A 24,105-nucleotide genomic window follows, 5' to 3' on the forward strand; every position below is an offset into this window, starting at 1 on the left:
ACCACATTGCCTGGTCAGGGCTGACTGGCAGAAAGGGCTCTTGGGGATTCCAGGCAGAAAGCCTTTTCCCAGCCCTGCCCGGAGGAGCCACGGGGGAACTGGACCGCCTGGGGCATAGCAGGCGCTCTGCTGCTGAGCTGGGGGTCCTGCCCCATCGCCTGAGCCCTTGGGGCAGATGGGCGGCATGCAAATAAAGAAGAGAGTAAGAAATTTAAGTGCTCAAAACCTCTCTTTATTTTGTTTTCCTTCAATGACATCTGCATTCAATAAATAACTTCCACGGGATACATCATGCTAAACGTCAGGTCGGCAACAGAGGCTTAAAACTGAAAAGTGGACCAGACAGAATAAAGTACGAGAAGATGATTGGGGGGGCAGGGGGGCAGTAAGAGACGGGTCTTGGTGCAGCACCCCTTTTTGGGAAGGACCCCCTTCTGGGATCCTGAAGTTGCCTCTAGGAAGGCCAGAGCAGCTAAGAGGCTTTTGCGTCATTGAGGGCACAGAATCTCTGGCGTGCGGCCAAAAGCATTTGCTACACACACAAACACACAAAATGCCATCTCATTTTATTTTTTAATAGCAGAGGAATGAGGAATGCTCTCTCCCATCACTCTCATTTTGGTTCTTGGCAACAGCTGCCTCTCCCTGCTCATCGTTTCCAGATTTCACAAAACACCATGCGGAGGAAGAGGGGGGCAGCAAAGGCAGTATCCCCTTTGCCGAAAAACAAAACAAAACTCCACCTCCCACCTGCGAAGGCAGGATCCCCGGAGAACGACGGGAGAGAACTTACAAGGCAGCGCTGCGTAGCCCATTGGAGGAAGCAGCCTGCCAGAAAGTCACTTGCGCAGAGGTGGAAAGGCAGACAATGGAGATGTGGGGGCAGGGAGGGGGAGAGTGGACACGAGGACATTTGGAAAGATACCTCAAAAAGCGGGAGAGGAAATGTTACTGGCAACGTACATTTCTGCATTTAGGGCTGGCGCAAAACGACAGAGTCAACCCACAACGGATGCTTGGAGCTTCTCAACGGGGGTGACGAGTGTCTGCACAGAGAGGGCAGTTTCTTCCACGATGCAGAGAGGAGACGGCTGGGTTTAAAGGGGCTGTGTGTGGAGGGCCGTGACCAGCACACGGCAGGGTCCCCTCTCCCGCCCAAAAGCCACCGGAGCCCTGCAGCATAAAAAAACCAAACGGGGCGAGTCCCTGAAAGGAGCTTTCCCTCCAGAGTCTGCTCCTGCCACGCAGGCCAAGAGCAAACTTCTTTGGAGCTTTTTGCCTCTCTCTAAGGCGCTTATTCCACACGTCTCAAAAGCGGCTGATGCGCAATGATTTATCTGGAACCTGACACTGCCGGTGGGATACTCAGGAAGGAGTCCCTCTCAGCAAGCATAAAAATAAAAAGTGAAATGGAACTGGCCGAAGTCCCACCCCAAGACCAAACTGCAGTGAAATGGATAGTGGAGGGTGCTGTTCTTGGAGCCAGATGCCCATGAATGGGCCCCAAGGTGCCTGTTTGGACACGGCCTGGGAGCCCCCGCCAGGCTCACTCCCCCCTGCCCAGCTTCTCTCCAGTGCCTCAGTCAAGATCTGGCTCCCCAGAAGAGCATTGAAAGGCAGCTGCTCTCGCCTGGAGGGCCCCTCAGTGCGCTGCGTCACACAAACAAACAAACATTACGTAGGAGGTGTTGTCGACGTATGTACAAAGGCTAAAATTTTATTTCAAGCCCCTCGGGTTCGCCACGCAAAGGAGCCCCCGACCGGCTAAAACCACTAGAGGCGGCGGAAGGGGTCTTGCCACCCCAGAAAGAAAAAACTCCTACTTCTGGCCCCTCCCTGGAAAAAGAGAGAGGGAGCACTTGCAGAGTCTGGACACCCCCCTCAAGGCATCATTTCCAGGTGAGAAAGCGTAGGTTTCCGTTGCCAGGTGTCCTTCCCTCGTCATTATCACTGCCCCCGTCACCCAAAGGGCAGGTGGCAGCCAGGACCTCTTGTTGCCTCCTGCCAATTGTCTCCTTTCCCTGGGAGACATTCGGGGACACCCCTAAAAAGTGCAACAGGGAGGAGAGGGGACCAGGAGGCGCCGTGGGGCCATTTCTAGTGCTTTGTGTGTTCCAGAAGAGGGGCTTTGTCTTCCCGTAGAAGCTCTGCTGAAACACAAACACAAATGGACTGAATTTGCAGAGAGAGACTGGACAGAGGACCCCTCCCCCCATTTCACCCCCCCCAAGTCATTTTTGCTTGCTGGGAACAGAAAAGCCGCCTCCCATCCTGGGTCACCATTCACTCGCCAGGTATCTCAATCAAGAGACAGGTCCCTGGCGCCATTCCTCAAGCGAAACCCAGAAGGGTAAAAGAGCAAGACAAGAGGGAGAGATCGGCCCAGATTGCATGTCTTGCCCTCGGCTGGACTTGAGGGACGATTCCAACAGATTCCACATGGAAAACGCTTATGGCCCAGTGGAGATGGCAGTCCTGAATCGGTGGCGCATGCCCTTCTGGCTTGCCCTCTTTATAAAGACTTGAGGAAGGAGATTATCACCCCTCTTTTATTGTCCATTCTGGGTCGCCCAGCCACTGCCACCGTGTCCTTTCTCTTGGCAGATCAAGACGAGCAGCTGACAGCAAAGGCTGCAAGGTTTCTAGCTGGGACAATCAGAATAAGGTCCACTATTTGACCATTGATTCCAAACCCCAAAATGTATTTTATATAATTGACTTTTTCTTTCTATTATTTGGATATTGTATTGTTGCTTTATTGCTATGGCCGATGGCTGACGCAAATGAAGATTCATTTGTTCAGACTGGCCCAGAGCACGGGGCACCACAGGGCACAATGCCCCCCCCCCCCCGGTATGCCATGCTGGAACCGGGAGGCCCAGATCCAAATCTCCCATCAGCTAGGAAGCGTGTTAAGGTGGCTGAGGGGTCAAGAGGCAATTCCGACTAACACAGGAAGAACATTTGTACGATGAGGACGGTTCAGCAGTGGAACAGGCTCCTTCGCAAGGTTTTTAAGCAGAGTTGGGTGGCCATCTGTCAGAGATGCCCCTTGGGGAGCATCTGAAAATTCTGTAAGACTTGGATGAAGCAGAAGGAGGATGAACGAAACAACCTTTTAGGGCCCTTCCAGGCAAAGATGGAGGTACGCAGCCCCTTGGCAAGACAAAGGGGGCTTCCTGCTTTCTGGCTGGGTTAACAAGAGCAAGACGAGCCTCTTTTGGGCAGAGTCAGAGCGCTGCAGTTGCTTAGTGACCACCCAGAGCTCCTTACCTGTGCGGACCGGCTACTTCTCTTCTTGATGGAGGGCTTCAATGAAGACTTCAAGTTTCTCCTGGATCTCCCGAACCTTTTCTGGAAAAGTTAAGATGCTGCTGTCAGGACGGATGTCTCCAGGCACAGATGCCTCCTCTCCCAAGTGGAAACAGGCCTGGCCTCCCTGAGGCTGGGCCCCCATCCCTGCCCCACAGGTGCCCCGGAGGCCTCAACAAGCCGGGAGCCTCGTCTGCAGCGGAGAGGGGGCCAGCACTCAGACTAAGGCCTGCATTGCTGTATTAATAATACTGTATTAACACGTCATAGCTAAACTGCATTAATTAAATTTCCACCTTTTATTGTAGACTAATCTAGTATAAAGGTGTGCCTCAGAATTAACTGGTTGGCCAGCCTTGGCAAAACTTCCTAAAAATAAAAATATGGCCTGCGTTTTTGCCGAGAAATAATTTCAGGTTTAGAAGTTGTGAAAGCTCTGAGTGCAGCCGCTGACATTAGCACGAGCTCTTCAGAGGACAGGGTGGAGAGACATATAAATGTAAAAGATTGAGCAACTGCAGATGCAGAAGCCTCTGAATGGTTTGTTCTTTTCCGGGGCTGATTTAGGAGGCCAAATCAGGCTGCTTCCTAGATCTCACACAGCTCACTCTGCTTCAGCAAAGCAGGATTAAATAGCATTTGGAGAGTTGCCCCTTGGCCAGCTCATAAAATATTCCAGAAGACAAAATAAAAATCACAATTCAGAGGTCCAGCCTTTCAAAAGAGGGCAGGGCAGGGTTCAAACTAACCAAACCAAATCAAAGCAGGACAGGCTAAGAGAAGTGCCCTGAATTTAAAGATGCTTTTGCAAAAGTTATAATCCAGACTTCGGCCTGTTTTGCTCACCCACCCCCAACCATTTTTTCCTTTAAAAGGCCAGAGTTTATCTGGCAGTCTGCCCAGCAGTTGCAGGAGCAGCAGCTACAGCCACTTATCTGTCTATAGGCTTATCTATTTACCTGTCAGCAAAAGGCGCAATTGGTGGCAAAGCTGACCCGAAAACACCCTTCCTGCCATGGGCCCACAGCTGAAGAGGCAGAAAACTCAAAACAAGGAGCTTGAGGAAGGGCAGAAGGGACAAAAGGGCAGCCCAATCTCTGCCCAAGCAGACCAGACGCCAGACGGCTTGGACTTGGGGGTGTCTCCAGAAAAGAAAGGCCATCCCTGAGTTACATGGCAGGTGAGAGAGCAGCAAAGAGTCGCTCTTTCAGAGGTGCCAGAGGAGGAAGAAGTCTGCAGGGCCAGTTTATGGGGCAAAAGTAAAAATGAGGCCCACAAGGCAGAAAGAAGCCAGAGCAGACTCTAGAGGACGTGCCCAGCTGGCATCCTGCACCTGCAGAGTTCAGCCTGCCACCTGGTCTCCAGAAAACCTTCTCCCTTTCTAGAACATTATGCCGTCCCCTGTTGCTGAACGGCTGGACTAACTTAGCCAGCTAGCCCTGGTGATCATCTCATGTTTATTGGATGGATTTCCCCCCTAAATTGATTTTTTAATTCTGAATTTATTGTTATTCACGTTTTATACTGCATTTTATGCTGTTTTTTGTTGCATCAATTGTTTTAAGTTTGTTGTTAGCCGCCTTGAGCCCGGTTTTCTGAACTGGGAAGGGCGGGGTATAAATAAAATATTATTATTATTATTATTATTATTATTATTATTATTATTATTATTATTATCATGGAAGATCACAGAGCCACAGAAGAGTAGAGCTGGAAGGGACTCTGAGCTCTGATGGCCAGAAAGTTCTGGTGTTAGGCAGAATCTCCTTTCTTGTCACTTGAAGCCACGGGTTCGGGTCCTTCCATGTAGTGAAGCAAGTTTGGTTTCTGCTGCTCCAGAGAGGAGGACCTGAGGGGCTGGGCTGGATGACCCTGGGGGTCCCTTCCAACTCTACAGATTCCATGAACTCTCCCACCCCAAACCTTCTCCTGTTTCCTCCCCGAACTCTCAGGGCTCAGCTCCCTCTCGCTGCCTTGCTTCCTCCCAACCTCTGCGCCCCAAAGCTGCTCCGATGGCTCCTGCGCAAACAAGGTTCCCTTTGATAGCTTTCGGCACCGAGCGATAGATATGGAGAGCCTGGTTCTCGTGACACCTGTTAAACAGCGGCCCCCGGGCCGGCCACCCCGCTTGCAACTCGGCAACAATGACACAGGCCCCAGTGAATGGCCATTCTCCTCCCCATTTACTTCGTGTTTGCTCAAAAGATGAGCCCGTTTCCCTCCACCCATTCATCCCGGGGTCCCTGATCTGGGTCATGAATATTCCCATAATCCCCTCTCCCAATCTCCCATAAACCCCCAGCTGACACAGAATGAAGAAATCCTCTATTCAGAGGCCTCAAGAGAGCCATTCATCCTTGCGGGCTCTTTATCTGCACATGAAACAACACCCACAGCCCCTCTCATTTTCTTTGCATTAATCCTCTGATACCGGCTCCAAAGGGGCTCAAAAACAGACTAATTGATCTGTAATTACGATCTGAATACACACCGTGAACACAGAAAACAGAGTGGGGAGGGAGGGGGACGGTTGCCGGTAACTGTGGGCACAGGATGGAACAGGATAGAGCGAGGGCTGGAAAAATAAAGAAAAACCCACCTCCCAGCACCCCCGTTCCTAGAGCTACTTCAACCCCCAACTTCTGCAGTGCTGCCCTTTGCTTTGCCTGTTTCAGATCCCGCCGCCCCCCCCCCAGCTGGGGAAGTTGGCAAGGGACTGAGCAGAGGGCTGGCGGACAGTGCCATCCATGATGGCATCACGCAAGAACGTATCATACAAAGAGGCCGCAGGATGAGGCCAAAGGGGACCCCCCCCCCAAGCCCAGCACCCTGTTCTCATATTGGCCAACCAGGTGCCCAGCAAGCAGAATTCATGCCCAAGAGCGGATCTCCCTTGCTGTGGTTTGCAGAAACTGGCACTCAGAAGCATCCCTCCCTCTGACCGCGGAGGCAGAGCCATCCTGGCAGGAGCCTTCAATGGCCCTCTCCTCCTCCACGAATCTGAAAGCCATCTGGGCAGATCACCATCATCATGAACCTCACTGAACTAGCCAAAGATCATGACATCATCCACAAGCACACCCGACCTCCTGTGGGAGGGAGTTCCATAGTTTAACTCTGCGTTGAGTGAAGGAGGACTGCCCTTATCCATCCGGAATCTGTCAATGTTCAGCTTATGTCAGGGGACTGCCATCGGAGCAGGGAAGGGAAGCAGAGGGGCAGGGAACCTCCGAAAATCTTGCAAAGCAGTTCCTCTTCCAGTGATGAGGGAAGCCACACCTCCAGTGGGGAAGAGGGGAAGGGACCGGAGGATGCTGCTGGGAGCCTCAGCACCACTCCTGATCAAGCCGGCCAGGAGGGAAGCACCACCCATCCATCGCCCACCCTGCGCAGAGGTGTAAAACACAAAGAAGGAAGGAAAAGGCTGGGGGTGACGAGGCTCTTATGTTGGGGGAGGACCCGGAAATGACCACTCCCGGATTCTGCTAGCGACTGAGGCAGACATGAACTTGTGGCTCTGTACTGTAAATAGTTTTGCACCAGAATAAAGCCTGTAAAAGACAGGTCGGAGTCCCGACTGATTACTCACGAGAAACCACCACTGCCGTCTGACAGCTTAGTTACAGGTGTGCAAGTTCTAGTGTGAAGAGAATACATCTCTCTTCACTTTCTCTATGCCATGTGCCAATCTGCAAACTTCCATCGTGTCACCTGCTCCCTTGTCTTTCTCTCAACTGAAAAGTCCCAAATGCGGCAACCTTTCTTTGCAAGAGAGTCTCTCCACACCCTGGATCCTTTCAGTTGCCCTTTTCCGAACCTTTCCAACCCTACAATATCCCCTTCGGGACGAGGCGCCCAGAACGCTCCTCGCATGCCTTTGTGCAGCCGCACAGAGAGACTGAAGGCTGCCTGAACCGGGTGATCTGAGCTCGGGTCGTGCCCTACTTCATTTCCCACCCCCTTCCTTTTTTCAAAAACCACTTTACATTAATGCCTCGCATTTTTGAACCAGTTTCCTCTTGCTCACATACCGCGCCGACCGGCAGGAAAAAGCAGAACTTTAAAGAGAAAGCCACCCAGGCTGCCCTTAAAGAGACAGTTCTCCATCGATCACTTGCGGAGACAGATTTATAATAAGAGGCCCCCCCTCTGTTTCTTTAAGGCTGCAAAACCAGATGGGAAGTGAATGGACAGCCAGCAGGTCAAGAAAACACAGGGGAGGTTCCGCTTGTCTGCCGCATTTGTGTTCCCCGCAGAGAAAGGGGGTCAAGACGGAAGCAGCACGGCCGGCGGAGGGAAAGGCCTCCTTTCTTCGCCCGCCTACAAAGGCCGGCGCTGTTCCCCTCGCCCCGCTGTCAAGCGGGGAGAAAGATTGTCTTGTCAAAAGGTCCCCGGCAGCCCCGGCTTCCCAAAGAGGCAGAGGCAGGCAAATGAATCCGGGGAGATTGTTAAACAATTAGCTCATTAGCGCCACGAAAGGGCCAGACAAAGGGCTGCCGAGCGGAAGGCGCTGGAGCGGGATTTATAGCAGTTCAGGGAGAGTCGCCCCATGAATCACGGCAGCGGAGGCTGTTGCGCAGGATTAAAAGGGAAAGCTCGCAGGAGAGGCGGAGGAAGTCCGAGGAAGCGTGCGCGGCCGGCGAGGAGCACGCTCAAAGGGCGCATTGTCAGCAGCGTGCAAGGAGGCCGGTTGCTGCCTTCCTGGGAACCCCTGAATTGCAGAAGCAGAACAGAGCAGGACAGCCACCAGCCAAGGCAGCACAAGGGCGGGCACAGGGGGGCTCTCCAACCTGCAGCTGGAAAACCAGCCCCCACTCACAGTTTCAATGCAGCTCCCCCCCCCCACTTGGCGCCAGCTGGGTGCTTCAGACTACAACTCCCATCCCAAAGTTGCGCAGGCTGGTGCTGTGGTGCGAATGGGAGAGCACCCAGTGGAAGAAGGCTCATTTAACCCAGGAACCTGCATGCACCTATGTCTACACCACCCCCAACATGGCCTTGGCATCATGGAAGCCTCCCTAGGAACCTTGAGGAAAGACGGAAGCAAGGAGTCCTGGGCAGGGGCACAAAGGAGAACCACAGAACTGCAGTGGGGAGGGACCCCAAGGGCTGTGCCAACCCCCTGCAATGAAGGAAGCGCAAAAGGAACTCTACTTTGCACCGTAAATTGGCAGGTTGGGAAAGGACCCTGAGAAACACCTGCATCTCTGAACCTCTCTTTGCTGCCGCACCTTTCAGGGCAGGAACAAAGACAGGACTCCCAAGACACCGTCCAGAGCACCTAGGGTTACCTTCCAGACCCTTTCTCTTCCCAAGAATCCTGTGAAGGGGGTCAGCTTCATCACTGAGCTTGGCTCTCTGCCACTCAATACTCCAAAGCCGCCAGCCCCACCCCCCCCCCGCTGGTTTCCTAGGAGAGACCCCTTCTTGACACCTTCGGGAGCCACTGCTGCCATCCTGAGCTGGACATACTCTTAGAATGCGGCTGGGAACTGAGAGCGGTCGCTGAGACCACGTAACACCGGTCCTGAAAGACCTTCATTGGCTCCCAGTACTGTAACTGTGCCCCTGAAGGACCAGGTGCACAGCCTGGGAGTCATTTTGAACCCAGCTGTCCATGGAGGTGCAGGTCAATTCTGTGTCCAGGGCAGCTGTTTACCAGCTCCACCTGGTACGGAGGCTGAGACCCTCCCTGCCTGCAGACTGTCTTGCATGCTCTGGTTATCTCCCGCTTGGACTACTGCAATGCGCTCTATGTGGGGCTACCTTTGAAGGTGACCCAGAAACCACAACTAATCCAGAACGCGGCAGCTAGACTGGTGACTGGGAGCGGCCGCAGAGACCACATGATACCAGTCTTGAAAGACCTACATTGGCTCCCAGTACGTTTCCAAGCACAATTCAAAGTGTTGGTCCTGACCTTGAAAGCCCTAAACAGCCTCGGTCCAGTTTATCTGAAGGAGCGTCTCCACCCCCACCGTTCAGCCCGGACACTGAGGTCCAGCGCTGAGGGCCTTCTGGCAATTCCCTTCCTGTGAGAAGCCAAGTTACAAGGAACCAGGCAGAGGGCCTTCTTGGTAGTGGCACCCGCCCTGTGGAACACCCTCCCATCAGATGTCAAGGAAATAAACAACTATCTGACTTTTAAAAGACAACTGAAGGCAGCCCTGTATAGGGAAGTTTTTAATGTCTGATGTTTTATTGTGTTGGGAGCTGCCCAGAGTGGCTGGGAAAACCCAGCCAGAGGGATGGGGTATAAATAATAATTAATTATTATTATCATTCTGAGTCTCAGTCAGTGTGAGGCAGCTTCCTCTGGGGTGATGTCTGCACGGCAGGAGGCTTCCTGAGCGGCCAGCTAAGAGCAGCCTCCCAGAACCATCTCAAGGGCATCGTTCGAGCGCAAGGGAAGAGCTCCTGCTAGCAGCCCCCGCCTGCCTGCGTGTGGCCAGGCCTCTCTCCGTGGGAAGGGGCCTTTGTGCAGAACAAAGTCTCAACTCGCCTGCGACACCTGCCCAGGTGCCAGCATTTCACAGACTGACAATGCCGGGGGGGGGGGCTGGACACCCCCTCGCCGGCACGTCTCAGCTTTCCTGACAAGATTTCCCTCTCCTGCCCTCCCTCCCCATCAAGCACAGGCCGTTCTACGTAGCCGGGATTAAGAAGATCAGGAAGCTAGAACAGTCCCTTGATTGAAAACAGATTCTGCATATTTAGGAAGACCACTTCACGGCATTGGCAGATAAACACTCCTCCCAAACCATCACCACTTCCAAACTAATATCGGAATCAATACAAAATTTGTGGCTATTGGGAGAAAGCAGAGTTGAGCGTAATGAGAGGAAGCCAAAGGAGCTGGACTATGACAGACTCTGCTATCAATGCCCTTCTTTGGAGGTCTTTAAGCAGAGGCTTGACAGCCATATGTCAGGAGTGCTCTGATGGTGTTTCCTGCTTGGCAGGGGGTTGGACTCGATGGCCCTTGGGGTCTCTTCCAACTGTATGATTCTATGAAATAGCTCAGCGAGAGGCCAATAGCTCTGATACCTTTAGGACAAAGGCTCCCAATTGGTGGTCTGCGCTCCCCCCCACCCGGGTCTGCGGCATCCTTCACATAACAAAAACTAACACAGAGACATATTTTTTAAAAAAATTATGGGGCCCATGGCTTGGCTACTGAAAAACAGGCGGTCTGCAGGACTCAGCTAATTTGGCAACACTGTGTTCGGATATCCTATGTGCTTCGAACCTAACATATTCCCACTTGATTATCTGAATGATCAAGAAATACTGTTTAAGCTTAAACCTGCTGCTCAAATTACAACAGCTAAAAATTAGGGGTGGGGGGGGGGAAGCACACCTCAACCCTCTGAAAGGATCGAGGGGAAAATGGTCTAAGGGAAAGCAGCCCAAACTTTCTCGGCAGTCTCCCCAAAAGGCCAGAAGATTTGGCAGCTTGCTGTGTCCTCCCCCTCCAGGAGGAAAGCCTGGGCATGCGGTGCAGCTGCGAGGAAGGGCTTCCTCCAGAGACAGGCGGGAAAGGCGCTGGCAAGCCCAGGCAGGCCCCAGAGAAAGGAACTTGGAAATGCACAAGCTGTCTCTGGGGGCAGGCGCTGCTGCTGCCTGGGAGATGCTGCAGCCACCGCAAGTGACAAAGGAGGGTAAACAGAGGCAGGAGGTCAGCATGCCAGCAAACCCGCCTCCCTCTTTCATGGGGATCCTCCGAAAGGCAGCCACCTGCTGCCCCCTGAAGCAGGGAAAAGGCACTTCACGAAGGGTCTCTGCCTCTCCGGGAGCAGGAATGACGACAAGACTGCAGAGTCGCACCTGACCCAACGTTCTGGGCTCAAGCAAACACAAAAAGGAGCTGAAAAGTTTGCCTGGCATCGCAAAATCCCCACTGAAGCTGGGCAAAATTCTGCACATTGAGACTTTTCAACCAGTTGCCACCCGGGCTCTGAGCCGCATCCTGCTCAAGTCCTGAGTGAACAGGCTCTCGGACTCATCTCTCGGGAAGGCCTTGGAGAAATTAGGCTGCTTCCCTCCCCACCGCCACTGGGAGAGAAATAGGAGAGGGACTTAGAAACCCCAGTGAACAGCCTCGCTACTTCCAGGTCTTGGGAAATCTGATCCTTTCCCAGAATAATTTCCAAGAGGCAACTAATTCTGGAGGGAGAGTGAACAAAACAGAGACACAGGAGTCGGCTGCTCAAAAACCCACAACTAGGCACATTACATGCATGACTGAAATTTCAAAAAGGTTTTAAAAAGAATATGCACTGGGAGAGAGACAGGCAGACAGACAGACAGACAGACAGACAGAAAGAAATATCAAGACTGGGACTGCAACAGGCAGGTTAACCCTCCTCAGGAAATCTTAGATATGTGGCAGCACAGAAACACAGGGAGGAAAGAAATTCCCACCTGGCCTGGCCCTGGAGGGATGCTTCCTTCAGCCTCCCAGGGCAAACGGCAGCTTTGGAGGGCAAATTTGGCCAGCGCTATGGAGTAGGGGGCGAGGCTTAACTCTTTAAAAATCAAATGCCGCCAGGCGTTTAGCACACGGTTAGTTTGGTCCTTGGGAACCAATTTCTCTCGGAGGCAGCAAGCCCCTGTCTCCATCCTGCAAATGTGTTATGCGGGACAAAGGCATGGCTAGACGAGCGTGGAGAAGGGCCCAACCCATTAAAAGCTAATTCCTGGACAGAGGCTTATGTAACTCATTGGCTGTAAGTAGTACAGACAAGCCAGGATGTTTGGGTGAATATTATGGCATGCAAGCCTCTTTGCCCCCCTTTCCCAGATGTTCTGTGGCCATAAAACTTCATGCTTGATCCAGACCCAACAATATCAGCACAGAAACTATTGACATTCCAGAAGGCCACGGTATATTTATTAAGTTACTAAAAATCATATTTGAAGTTTTCATCCTCCCATAAAACACCTGGATTAGTTCTGTGGTATGGAAATTATTTTTAACAGTCTGTGCTCCTTTGCTTTTCTGAGGAATTTCTTCACTAGCAGGGATTTAACAGCCGTCATTGTAAGAGGGGGGGATGAGCACCCCAAGAAGAGGGGACCCAGCTCAACACGGAAGGCTCCACAGGCCGAAGGAAAGTCCAGAACAAAAGGCTCACATGAAACTGGGCACTGAGCACCTGTCTGCCTCATGGCAGCCTCGCGACAGCAGAAGATGCTGTCCAAAAGCATCTCAGAGCCACGCAAACCATGACAAAGCCCCTCGGACAACCCAGCGCCATTCAGCACTGACGTCTCCCCGCAACAGTGCAAGACTTCTGTGTGAGTGCCTGGAGGATGGATGGCAACTAATGGGTTGAGGTTGAATCCTGACATGACAGAAGTACTGTTTTGGGGGGACAGGGGGTGGGTGGGAGTGGGGGACTCCCTGGTCCTGAATGGGGTAACTGTGCCCCTGAAGGACCAGGTGCGCAAACTGGGAGTCATTCTGGACTCACAGCTGTCCACAGAGGTGCAGGTCAATTCTGTGTCCAGGGCAGCTGTCTACCAGCTCCATCTGGTACGCAGGATGAGACCCTCCCTGCCCACGGACTGTCTCACCAGAGTGGTGCATGCTCTGGTTATCTCTCGCTTGGACTACTGCAACGTGCTCTATGTGGGACTACGTTTGAAGGTGACCCAGAAACTGCAACTAATCCAGAATGCGGCAGCTAGACTGGGGACTGGGAGTGGTTGCTGGGACCATATAACACCAGTCCTGAAAGACCTACATTGGCTTCCAGTACGCTTCCGAGCACAATTCAAAGTGTTGGTGCTGACCTTGAAAGCTCTAAACGGCCTCGGCCCAGTATACCTGAAGGAGCGTCTCCACCCCCATTGTTCAGCCCAGACACTGTGGTCCAGCTCTGAAGGCCTTCTGGCGGTTTCCTTATTGCAAGAAGCCAAGTCACAGGGAACCAGGCAGAGGGCCTTCTCGGTAGTGGCACCCGCCCTGTGGAACGCCTTCCCAGCAGATGTCAAAGAAATAAACAACTATCTGACATTTACAAGACATCTGAAGGCAGCCCTGTTTAGGAAAGTTTTTAATGTCTGATGTTTTATCGCTTTATTATTAATATTCTGTTGGGAGCCGCCCAGAGTGGCTGGGGAAACCCATTCAGGTGGGCGGGGTATCAATCGATCACTCAATCAATCATCATCATCTGCTGGCAAGCCCAAACAAGGGCGGCGCTTGCTGGCCGGCAAATGTTTCCAATTACTTCCAACCAGAGCTTAAAATACAAGGAGGCAGGTGAGGGAGAACCTCCTCAATGGCTGCTGCGTGTCACGCAGGCAATGTTATCACCTGCACCTTTACCGCCCAAGGTGCCGTGGTCGGCGGAAGAGTATTACGGCCTCCCACCTCCACCCCCTCGCTACAAAGGAAACGTCAAAAAATGCCTTCCAGTTGTGATCTGCTCCTGCCGTCATGGAAAGAGGCACAGCATTCTCCCCTACAGCCAGGGAGGCGAAAAACCCTGACCGACCCAGAGGGCGTCTTTTCTTTGCACGAAATGCCTTTACGTTTTCCCCCCCCCCCCCCGGCTGGGCAACCAACTCTAAAGCTTGCTAGCCGAAACTGCCACAGCTCTTGGGGCCGCTCAGAGGTGTCATGGGCCAGGAAGCTGGAAGGCACTGAGCATGTAACAGGACAGCTTACTTAGAAAGGAACAGAGAAATGAATAAATATAGGGCTGGGGCGGTGTTCCCCTGAGCAGGCACCCCAGGGCAACCTTGCTTTGATCAGGTGGTTCCTTTAGCAGGGGGTGATGCTTCTGGCTTTAAATGACGGCCAAGCACTTTCTGGATTTGTGAGCATGCGCCTAATAGGAACCCACCAGATCTCTAACCCCAAGCAGAACGAAGGACCCGGCTTCTGCAGCAGGAGAGGGCCTTTTCCACTGCAGCTCCTGGGCCAGAGAGATACTCACTGAGGTCCTCGGCCAGCTGGACTCTTTTCCCCGTGAGCAGCTTCATCTTCTTCTCGCAGTCCTCAGCAAAATCCTCCAGCACCTCTTTCACGTTCTTCTCCAGGCGCCTCACTGTCAGGGGGGAAATGGGAATTTAAAATATATTCATTTCTATTTCTACATCTGGGGTTGGGGTGAGGATAATAGCAGAGGGAGCGCTTGTACAAATCTTACATTCACGCAAAATACCTGCTGGAAGGGACAGGCCATGCCTGAACGATGCAAAAACAGCATCACCCCCCCCCCCAATCCCAGTGCCAACCTCTCCAGAAGGATACCCAAGCTGTTGAGTCCAGGAGTAATCCGAGAGATCGGGGGTTAAGGATGTCCCCGCTCCCTCAAGGCTTGCCATGGGCCATCCCCCCTTCTGCCTTCCTGGATTTGATCTTGACCAAACCAGCTGAGCCACAGTCAGTGGATACTCAAAAAGGAGCACTGGAGACTTCATTTTACACGTCAGTAATGAACAACTGCACCAATCTCTTCTGTGGGCATCAATGGACTTAGGAAAAATATAGTTTTTGAGTCACATGCCTTTTCAGCTCCTTAGTGACTATGCTTTTGTTTTTCAATACAGCTTCCCAAAAATGTGATTCATTTAAGAAATATACACTGGTACCTTGGTTTAAGAACAGCTTAGTTTATGAACAACTTGGATTAAGAACGCTGCAAACCTGGAAGTAGGTGTTCTGGTTTGTGAACTTTGCCTTGGGAGCAGAACATGTTCCGCTTCCTGTTGAGTGTGTTCCATTTGTAAATTGAGTCCCCCGCTGCTATGAGAAAGCGTGCCCTGGTTTAAGAACGCTTTGGTTTAAGAATGCTTTGGTTTAAGAACAGATTTCCGGAAGGGATTAAGTTCGTAAACCAAGGTTCCTATGTATGGAGGACCTGATATAATTTTCCCCACTGCTTACTTTCATTCTCCATCGTGATCCCATCCAGTTTGACTGTATTGACAAACCTTACTGTCAGGGGTTCAGGAGCAGAGACGCAGAGAAGGGAGGAAACAGAGAGCGAGGGGGAGGAATCCGAATGGAGAATGAGTGATGATGACGACCCGAGATCTCCAAGCCTAAGCAGTGAGTCAGAGGACTCCCAAAAGGGAGCCCCAGTGAGCAGAGCAAGGGGGGGATCCGGGGGGACACCCCAGGAGGAAGGGAACAGAGGAGATTCAGAGGGCAGCAGCTGGAAGTCGGGACCCACGCTCAAGACTGAGAGCAGCAGGGAGGAAGGTAGCCAGGCATCGGGTTCCGGAGGCTGTCAGCAGGAGGGAGGGCACGAGTCAGGGGTGGTCACGCCCTCCTCAGAGAGCGAGGCAACGGTTAAGAGGAAGGCAGGGAGTTGGGCGCGCGCGCCAAGTTCAAATGCAGAGGAAGCTGGCGCAGCAAGCAGCCCGGAGAGGGAGCCGGGTCCCAAAGCCCGCCGAAAGGAGGAGGAAGGAAGTGGGGGGTCTTCAGCGTCGGAGGAGTCTAGGAGGGAGGAGACTAGGAGGAGCAGTGGGACCCAGAGACGCAGGGAGAGGCGTAGGAGGTGGAGCAAGGCTAGGGTATTAAGCTGGTGCACAGGGGGCGGAGAGTCAGACGAGACTTCGGCGACCTAGAATGGAAGGTGTAGAGCTGCACGCTGCAGTTAGGACATGAAACTTGTAACTCAATAAAGACTCTTATAAAGTGAACGTTGGCTAGCGTGGTCCTGTGTGAGCTGGGACCTGGTGGCAGCTCTGACAGTAAGTCTCGTCTCCCCTACAAAGAAGTTCCAGGCGCCTGAAACACCGCAGCGGGAGAAGGCGCAGCGAGGGGTGAAGAGGGGTGCCTGGACTCAAGCTCACAAAATCGGCAGGCATGACGGCTGAACAGCGAATCGCAAATCTGCAAGAGGCAGTGACACAATTAAACACAGAGATATTAGCATCCCGAAAGAGGGAGGAGGAAGCAGCGCTCGCCTACAGAGATCTCCAAGCCAGGTTTGAAGCGTTTGCCAAGCAGGTACAAACGGGACCCAAGCCGGAGGGAGTTGGGTTGGCAAGGAGATCAGGCGGTCTTGTGCAGCATTTTGATGGGAACCTGCAACAGTACCCCAATTTTCGAGCAGATGTACTGTGTGCACTGCAACTGCTGGCAAAGGACTTTAGAGATGAGGAAGAGAAGGTGGGGTTTATCCTATCCCATTTGCATGGAGATGCTAAAGCTTGGCTGCGCAATTTGTGGAGGGATAAGGATCCAGCGCTTCAAAGTGCGGATGCCTTCATCAAAGCGATGGATGCATGCTTTTTATCTAGCATAGATGTGGATCTTGCGCGACGGGAGATACATGGACTTAAACAAGGCAGGGCCACGGTACGACAGTACCACGCACGCTTTTTCGCACTCGTCAGCGCTTTAGAATGGGACCGAGATTCGCCTCCAGTAAGAGATCTCTTCTGGGAGGGTCTCAGCAACCCAGTTAAGGACGAAATTGCGAGAGGGGAGAGACCCAAGAGCACGCAGGAGGTGGTCCAGAGGGCGCTATCTGCGGGAGTGCGGCTAGAAGAACGCCCATGGGCCAGGGAGGAGGGGCGTAGTGGGCGCGAAGCAGCGAGAAGTTTTTCCTTCGTTCCCAGAGAAGCAGAGCGTGCGCAATCCACGCCTCCGCCAGGAGGGGGAGCAGAACCTATGGAGGTGGGAGGTGCCAGGGCTCAGTCAGCAACCAGAGACCTAGCACCAGGAGCAGGCAAATCTAAGACTCCTAGAGGGACCCGGAAGTGCTACATCTGCGAAAGTCCGCAACACTTGGCGAAAGAGTGTCCCCAGAGGAGCCTGAAGCACACTGCAGCCGCTGCTAAAGTGGAGACAGCTACACAGCACAAAGAACCTCTGCAGGGAAACGACGATGTCTGGCTGGAGACGGAAGTACTGGGGCCCAGCCAGACGTATCAGTGAAGCAGTCCCCAGAGATCTTGCAACCCACAGACCCCCTCCCGCCCAAACCGGTCGTGCAACTGACCGCATCGCTCCAGCTGCCCAATGGACTCACAATAGACGTCCCGATCACTGTGGACTCTGGGAGTAATGCAGATTTTATGGCGCAGGATTTTGTGAAGCGACACGCTATACAGCTACTGCCTGCCACTCTGCCCCTGCAAGTCGTCACGGTGGATGGGAGAGAGTTACTAGGGGGGCAAGTGGTGCAGCAAACGCCGCCAATGGTGATGCGATTAGGTAACCACAGAGAAGTCATCAGCTTTAATGTCACTCAGTTGTCGGACACTCCCATCGTCTTGGGCATGAGCTGGCTGGACAGGCACAGTCCGACACTGGCGTGGTACCAGAGACAGCTGATCTTCGGTTCTTCTTATTGCGCTGAACACTGCATTATACCCAGAAGGGAGGGGGAAGAGGAAGAATCGCAACTACAGTTGGGGACGCTGCACACAGTTCCCCACAAATACGCGGACTTTTTGGAGGTCTTCTGCGAGAAGGAGGCGGACAAGCTACCCCCTCACCGGCCATATGACTGCAAGATTGACCTCCTGCCAGGGGCGACGCTGCCTAAGGGGAGGCTATACTCCATGTCTGAGGACGAAATGCAGGAACTCAAACAGTTCATTGATCATAATCTGGAGCGTGGCTTCATCAGAGAGTCCAAGGCAGTGGGGGGCAGTCCCGTTTTCTTCGTGAAAAAGAAAGACACGCCCCAAAAAAGACTCGTTGTGGACTACCGCCTCTTGAACCAGATGACCAAGCCGTCTGATTACCCCATGCCCAGGATTGACGACCTCCTCGCGACGGTGCGCAAGGGACGCGTGTTCACCAAGTTGGACCTACGAGGGGCGTACAATCTCATCCGCATACGGGAGGGCGATGAGTGGAAAACGGCCATGTTCACGCCCCTGGGCACCTACGAGTACAGAGTTATGCCCTTTGGATTACAAAATGGCTCTCACTGTTTTCAAGCTTTCATGCATCACGTATTGGCGGGGCTCCTCTACAAGAAGTGCGTCTGCTTCCTGGATGACATCCTGATATTCTCTGAATCGCAGCAAGCTCACGACCAAGACGTGAGGGAGGTGCTGAGGAGGTTGCAACAACATAGACTGTACGCCAAGCTAGAGAAGTGCCAGTTCGACACGACGGAGGTGGATTTCCTGGGATACAAGTTGTCGGACAAGGGACTAGCCATGGACAGCACCAAGGTTCGCGCGGTGTTGGATTGGAAGAGCCCGCGAAACCGGAAGGAGGTACAGCGGTTTGTCGGCTTTGCCAACTTCTATCGCAAATTTATCAAGGGGTTCGCGATGCAGACGGCGGCCATTACGGACACGCTCAGCTCCAAGAAAAAGAAATTCATCTGGACGGAGCAGGCGGAGCAGTCCTTTCAAGCGCTCAAGCGTCTCTTCGCGTCGGAAAAGCAACTGCTGCATATCGACCCCAGTAAACCGTTGAGGGTAGAGACAGATGCGTCAGACAGAGCCGTGGGAGCCGTCCTGCTGCAGCGAGACCCGCAGGGGGTCTGGAGGCCGGGAGCGTTCTACTCCAGGAAGCTCAGCAAGTCGGAGCAGAACTACACCATCTGGGACAGGGAGTTGCTGGCCATTCATGCAGCGTTCAAGGCGTGGAGGCATTTCCTGATCGGCGCCAAGCATACAGTGCAGGTTTGCACGGACCACAAAAATCTGGAGCACTGGCGCACGGCGCAGTTCCTGAACCAGAGGCAGATACGTTGGGCAGAGTTCTTTGCGGACTTCGATTTCCGAATAGAGTACGTCCCAGGAGACACCAACATCATGGCGGATGCACTGTCCCGGAAACCGCAATACCTAGAAGAGGTGACGCCAGCGGCGGCCATGCACATCTTCGCACCGACGGCGTGGGCGTGTGCCTCAGCTACGGTAGACCTGGATGCGGTGCGGCGTGCGTTGCGGGACGACTCATTCGCGCAAGAGAAGATGGCAGAAGTGCACAGAGGCACGGCTAACACAGACGAGTTCCAGGTGCGGGACGGCTTGCTCCTACATAAAGGGGCCGTCTATGTGCCTGGAGACGAACTTCGAGCCAAGGTACTGCAACAGTTGCACGACGCACCCACGGCCGGTCACTTTGGCACAGAAAAAACGGTGGAATTAGTCGCGAGGGACTTCTGGTGGCCCAGGCTGAGAGGGGAGGTCGCGGACTACGTCGCGAGGTGCGACACCTGCCAGAGGGCCAAGCCGGTACACAGACCGCCGGCGGGACTGTTAGAACCGCTGCAAACGCCGTTTGAACCGTGGGAGAGGGTGGCCCTAGACTTTGTCACGGATTTACCCAGCTCGAGGGGCAAGACAGCTGTACTAGTGGTGGTGGACTTGTTCACCAAGATGGCACATTTCATTCCGTGTGCGAAGGTGGCCACGGCGGAACAAACCGCCAAACTGTTCATAGATCACGTGTTCAAAGTGCATGGTCTGCCGCGGTCTATACTGTCCGACCGCGGACGCCAGTTCATCTCGAATTTCTGGCAGAAGCTGATGGGTTTTCTACATGTCAAGGTCAATCTGGCATCGGCAAGACACCCGCAGACCAACGGGCAAGCAGAGAGGGTCAATGCCATCATGCAGCAGTACCTGAGATGCTATGCCAATCAACAGCCTGCGACGTGGGTGGATTACCTGCCGCTCGCCGAGTTCGCTTACAACAACACGAAGCACGTGTCCACAGGGGTGACGCCGTTCTTCGCCAACAATGGGAGGAATCCCAGAACCTTCCCGGGACTGGAGAGAGTGGGGGAAGGAGAACCACAGACGGCGGACGCGTTCGCGTCAGAGTTGCAGGCGGTCCACGATCAACTCAGACGGCAGCTGGAGCTAGCTAAGCACGCCTACAAGGTGCAAGCTGACAAGCACAGGCGGGTTGGCGAAGAGATCCACGTAGGAGACTGGGTCTGGTTGGCAGCCCACGCAGTGCCGACCAGGTCACTAGCCAAGAAGAAGTTGGGGCACAAGCAAATTGGTCCGTACCAAGTCGAAGCACAGATCAACCCGGTAGCTTTCCGGCTGGCGCTGCCGGAGGGTTCCAGAATGCATCCGGTGTTCCACAGGTCGGTGCTCACTCCCTACAAGGCACCTCACAGATTCCAGGAGCCCGGGACGGCACCGAGTCCGTTCCGGGAGCGGACGGAGACGCGGGGGGTGGCGCAGCAGGACCCCATCAACGAGGTCACGGAGATTTTGGACTCCAGATGGGGGGAAGAGGGAGTCGAATACCTCCTAGCCAGAGAGGGCACCCGGGCCAGCGCCAATAGCTGGGTGCCAGACTACGCTTTGGAGGAACCCCTGCTCAAGGACGAGTTTCATGCCCTTTTCCCACACAGACCCATGCCAGCGAGCTTCTTCGACGACTGGCTGTTCACGCCCACACTTTCTTCCAGCACGTTCCATGGATTCGACTCGGACGGGGAACCCGCACTGAGCACCCGTTCCCCAGAAGGATCACCGGCGGGTTCGGCGTCAGACACCTCGTATTGGTGGGACGATCGACCAGAGGAGCAATGGCGCCGGAAGTGGCTGGAGATGCCAGGTCGAGCGACCGACGCAGAGACTGACACGGACGTGTTCGGGGAGGACCTTGGGTTCGAGCACGGCGGTACAGAGATGGAAGCGGAACAGGTCAACGTCGACGACCGCGAGGAGGAAGAATCGGAGGTCTTCAGTTGGCGGCCAACCACGGGGAGCGAACTGTATCCGGCATTCCCTCCCGTGATGATGGAGCACCCAGCACCCACACCTGAAAGCGGGGAGGGGGGAAGGGGGGGCTTCGAGGGGGGGATGGATGTCAGGGGTTCAGGAGCAGAGACGCAGAGAAGGGAGGAAACAGAGAGCGAGGGGGAGGAATCCGAAGGGAGAATGAGTGATGATGACGACCCGAGATCTCCAAGCCTAAGCAGTGAGTCAGAGGACTCCCAAAAGGGAGCCCCAGTGAGCAGAGCAAGGGGGGGATCCGGGGGGACACCCCAGGAGGAAGGGAACAGAGGAGATTCAGAGGGCAGCAGCTGGAAGTCGGGACCCACGCTCAAGACTGAGAGCAGCAGGGAGGAAGGTAGCCAGGCATCGGGTTCCGGAGGCTGTCAGCAGGAGGGAGGGCACGAGTCAGGGGTGGTCACGCCCTCCTCAGAGAGCGAGGCAACGGTTAAGAGGAAGGCAGGGAGTTGGGCGCGCGCGCCAAGTTCAAATGCAGAGGAAGCTGGCGCAGCAAGCAGCCCGGAGAGGGAGCCGGGTCCCAAAGCCCGCCGAAAGGAGGAGGAAGGAAGTGGGGGGTCTTCAGCGTCGGAGGAGTCTAGGAGGGAGGAGACTAGGAGGAGCAGTGGGACCCAGAGACGCAGGGAGAGGCGTAGGAGGTGGAGCAAGGCTAGGGTATTAAGCTGGTGCACAGGGGGCGGAGAGTCAGACGAGACTTCGGCGACCTAGAATGGAAGGTGTAGAGCTGCACGCTGCAGTTAGGACATGAAACTTGTAACTCAATAAAGACTCTTATAAAGTGAACGTTGGCTAGCGTGGTCCTGTGTGAGCTGGGACCTGGTGGCAGCTCTGACACTTACGCTTGTTTTTATAATGATAATGATGATAATAAGAATAATGACATTTCTTAAATCCCACCCATCTGACTCGGTTACACTAGCCACTCTGGGCACCTTCCAACAAAAATGCACAGGAAAACAAACAAGAACAACATCAAACTTTAAAAACTTCCTGAAACAAAAAACGTTGCTGGGGAGGAAAAGGAGGCTTTGGAGAGGGCCAAAACTGCCTGCCCAGCCGGAGTCCAGGAGGCCAGTGGAACTGCCAGCATCAAGCCAGGCTCCCACCACACCAAGGAAGAGCTTGCAGCCCAGCAGGGCAGCCTCCGCAGGCCTCTCACCTTCCGTGTTGGTCAGCTGCTGCCTCAAGGTGTTGGCCGTGATGCCCAGCATCCGCTGAATCCGCCAGAATAGGACCACATCGTTGCACTCGAGCTGGAACCACACAGAGAGGAACAAGGGAGCATCAGGGAAGCAGCAAAGAGCCCACTAGACCACATGGCGTCTCCTGTGGCTTCATTCATCATTTCTTCTCAATCCAAGCCAAAAAATGGTTTGATAGGCAAAAAGCCGCACCTGCAATTTGGCCCAGAAGCAGCCAGCAATGCTGGCTGAGTACCTTTCTGTGCTTATTACATGCTCAAACCTTTCCGTGCTTATTGCAAGACCACCTGAAGCATCCGAAAACAATCCTTAGGCAGTCATCCCAGAAACAATACACAGCAACTGATCAGTGATGCTGTCAGTGTAAGACGTATCACTCTTGTACGGTGCTACACTGGAATGGCTTTTCAAATGCATTTTCAGAGTCTGAAGCTGTATAGACAGCTTTTTAAAAAGAAAAGTGGCATATAAATGCTTTTTTAAATAAAATATGAACAAGCAAAGCCAACAGAAGATAAAGGACATTGAAAGCTTGGTAACAGGGAAACAAGCACTGGTTATTCAAGGAAGAGCAGCTTAGCTGTGAAGCATTTAAAAAAGGTAAAGGACCCCTGACAGTTAAGTCCAGTCGCAGACCACTCTGTGGTTGTGGCGCACATCTCGCTTTACAGGCCGAGGGAGCTGGTGTTTGTCCACAGACAGTTTTTCCAGGTCATCTCACTTTATGCCTAAGCCGCTTCTGGCGAACTAGAGCAATGCACGGAAACGCCATTTAACTTTCCACCGGAGTGGTACCTATTTATCTACTTGCACTTTTTTGGGCGTGCTTTTGAACTGCTAGGTTGGCAGGAGCAGGGACCCAGCAACGGGAGCTCACCCCGTCACGGGGATTTGAACCGCCGACCTTCCGATTGGCAAGCCCAAGAGGCTCAGTGGCTTAAACCACAGCGCCACCCATTAAGCATTAAAAGGGGCACCCAAAAGGCACAGAGGGGCATCATCTCCCTGCATCTCCCAGGGCAGAGGGCTTCTCATGGCCCGGGGGCTGCCCTGCAAGGGGGCCCTAACCTCCTCACCTACGCAAGCAGCTAAGCTTCTGCTGGTGGAGACCTCAAGCCTGGTAATATTTAGCAAGGCCCCACTGATTTTCAGTAGGAAAAGAGGAAAGAGCTGTGGTGTTTGTAAGCAGCCTCAGCGAGTGCCTTGCTCACAGCCAGTGGAACACAGGATCCTATCTAACACCACAAACTGGCATCAAACGCAAAATGTCCTGCTTCACCCATCAAGGGCGGCCATCTGTCAGCGATCCTTCACCTGCGATTCCTGCATTGCAGGGGGTTGGGGACCGCGTGTGATGACCTTTGGGGGCATCTTTGAACTCTACAAGTTCACAAGGGAGTTGTGGAAACCGTGGGAGGGCACACACTGAATCAGAACCAGAGGTGCCGTGAAGACGGGCAAGGGCAAAAGAGCAGCAGAAAGGAAAATGCCAAGTGTCTGCAAGAACTCCAGTTCATCGGCCCTGACAAAAGCCACTTCTTCTCTGGCGTGCAAAATACTTTTAGAGTTCAACCCTTGAAGTCTTCCATCTTCTTCTTGGAAGAACTGCGTGGCCCACACAGCAAGGCTTGGCCCTGGGGGCTTCTCGGCCCTTCTACCGCTGCAGAGGACTCACATGGGGGGGGCGGCAAGGCGGGCACTCAATCCCAGCTAAAGAGCCAGCCATCTTTGTTGTGAGTCCCAGGAACTCAAGAAGGGCAGCCCCACGGAAGAGCGAGAGACGCAGGGACCAGATGCTCATCCCAAGACTACCACCTAGTGGAATGTCCCAAAAATATCATTCAGAGAAAGAGAGGGACTGGGGGAGGGGGGGGCTGAGTGAGACCCCTCGCCT

General features: G+C 53.7%; 1 protein-coding gene across 5 annotated transcripts in view; it reads right to left on the reverse strand.

Moving 5' to 3' along the window:
* Window positions 1–210: 210 nt before the first annotated feature.
* Window positions 211–24,105, reverse strand: part of OPA1 (OPA1 mitochondrial dynamin like GTPase) — a 64,355-nt gene continuing 40,460 nt past the window's right edge. For 4 of the 5 annotated variants that reach the window (XM_082223991.1, XM_082223989.1, XM_082223990.1 and 1 more), the window contains 4 exons: window positions 22,169–22,262; window positions 14,262–14,372; window positions 3,274–3,354; window positions 211–2,147 (listed from right to left, as the gene is read on the reverse strand). In XM_082223991.1, the coding sequence (XP_082080117.1) occupies window positions 3,287–3,354; window positions 14,262–14,372; window positions 22,169–22,262 (273 nt within the window). In that variant the 3' untranslated portion in view covers window positions 211–2,147; window positions 3,274–3,286. Of the gene's footprint in view, window positions 2,151–3,273; window positions 3,355–14,261; window positions 14,373–22,168; window positions 22,263–24,105 lie in introns of all 5 variants that reach the window. The other variant, XM_082223988.1, reaches the window with a different exon arrangement.

Source organism: Podarcis vaucheri (assembly GCF_965113315.1).
Source record: "Podarcis vaucheri genome assembly, chromosome: 5".
NCBI classification, from domain to species: Eukaryota; Metazoa; Chordata; class Lepidosauria; order Squamata; family Lacertidae; genus Podarcis; species Podarcis vaucheri.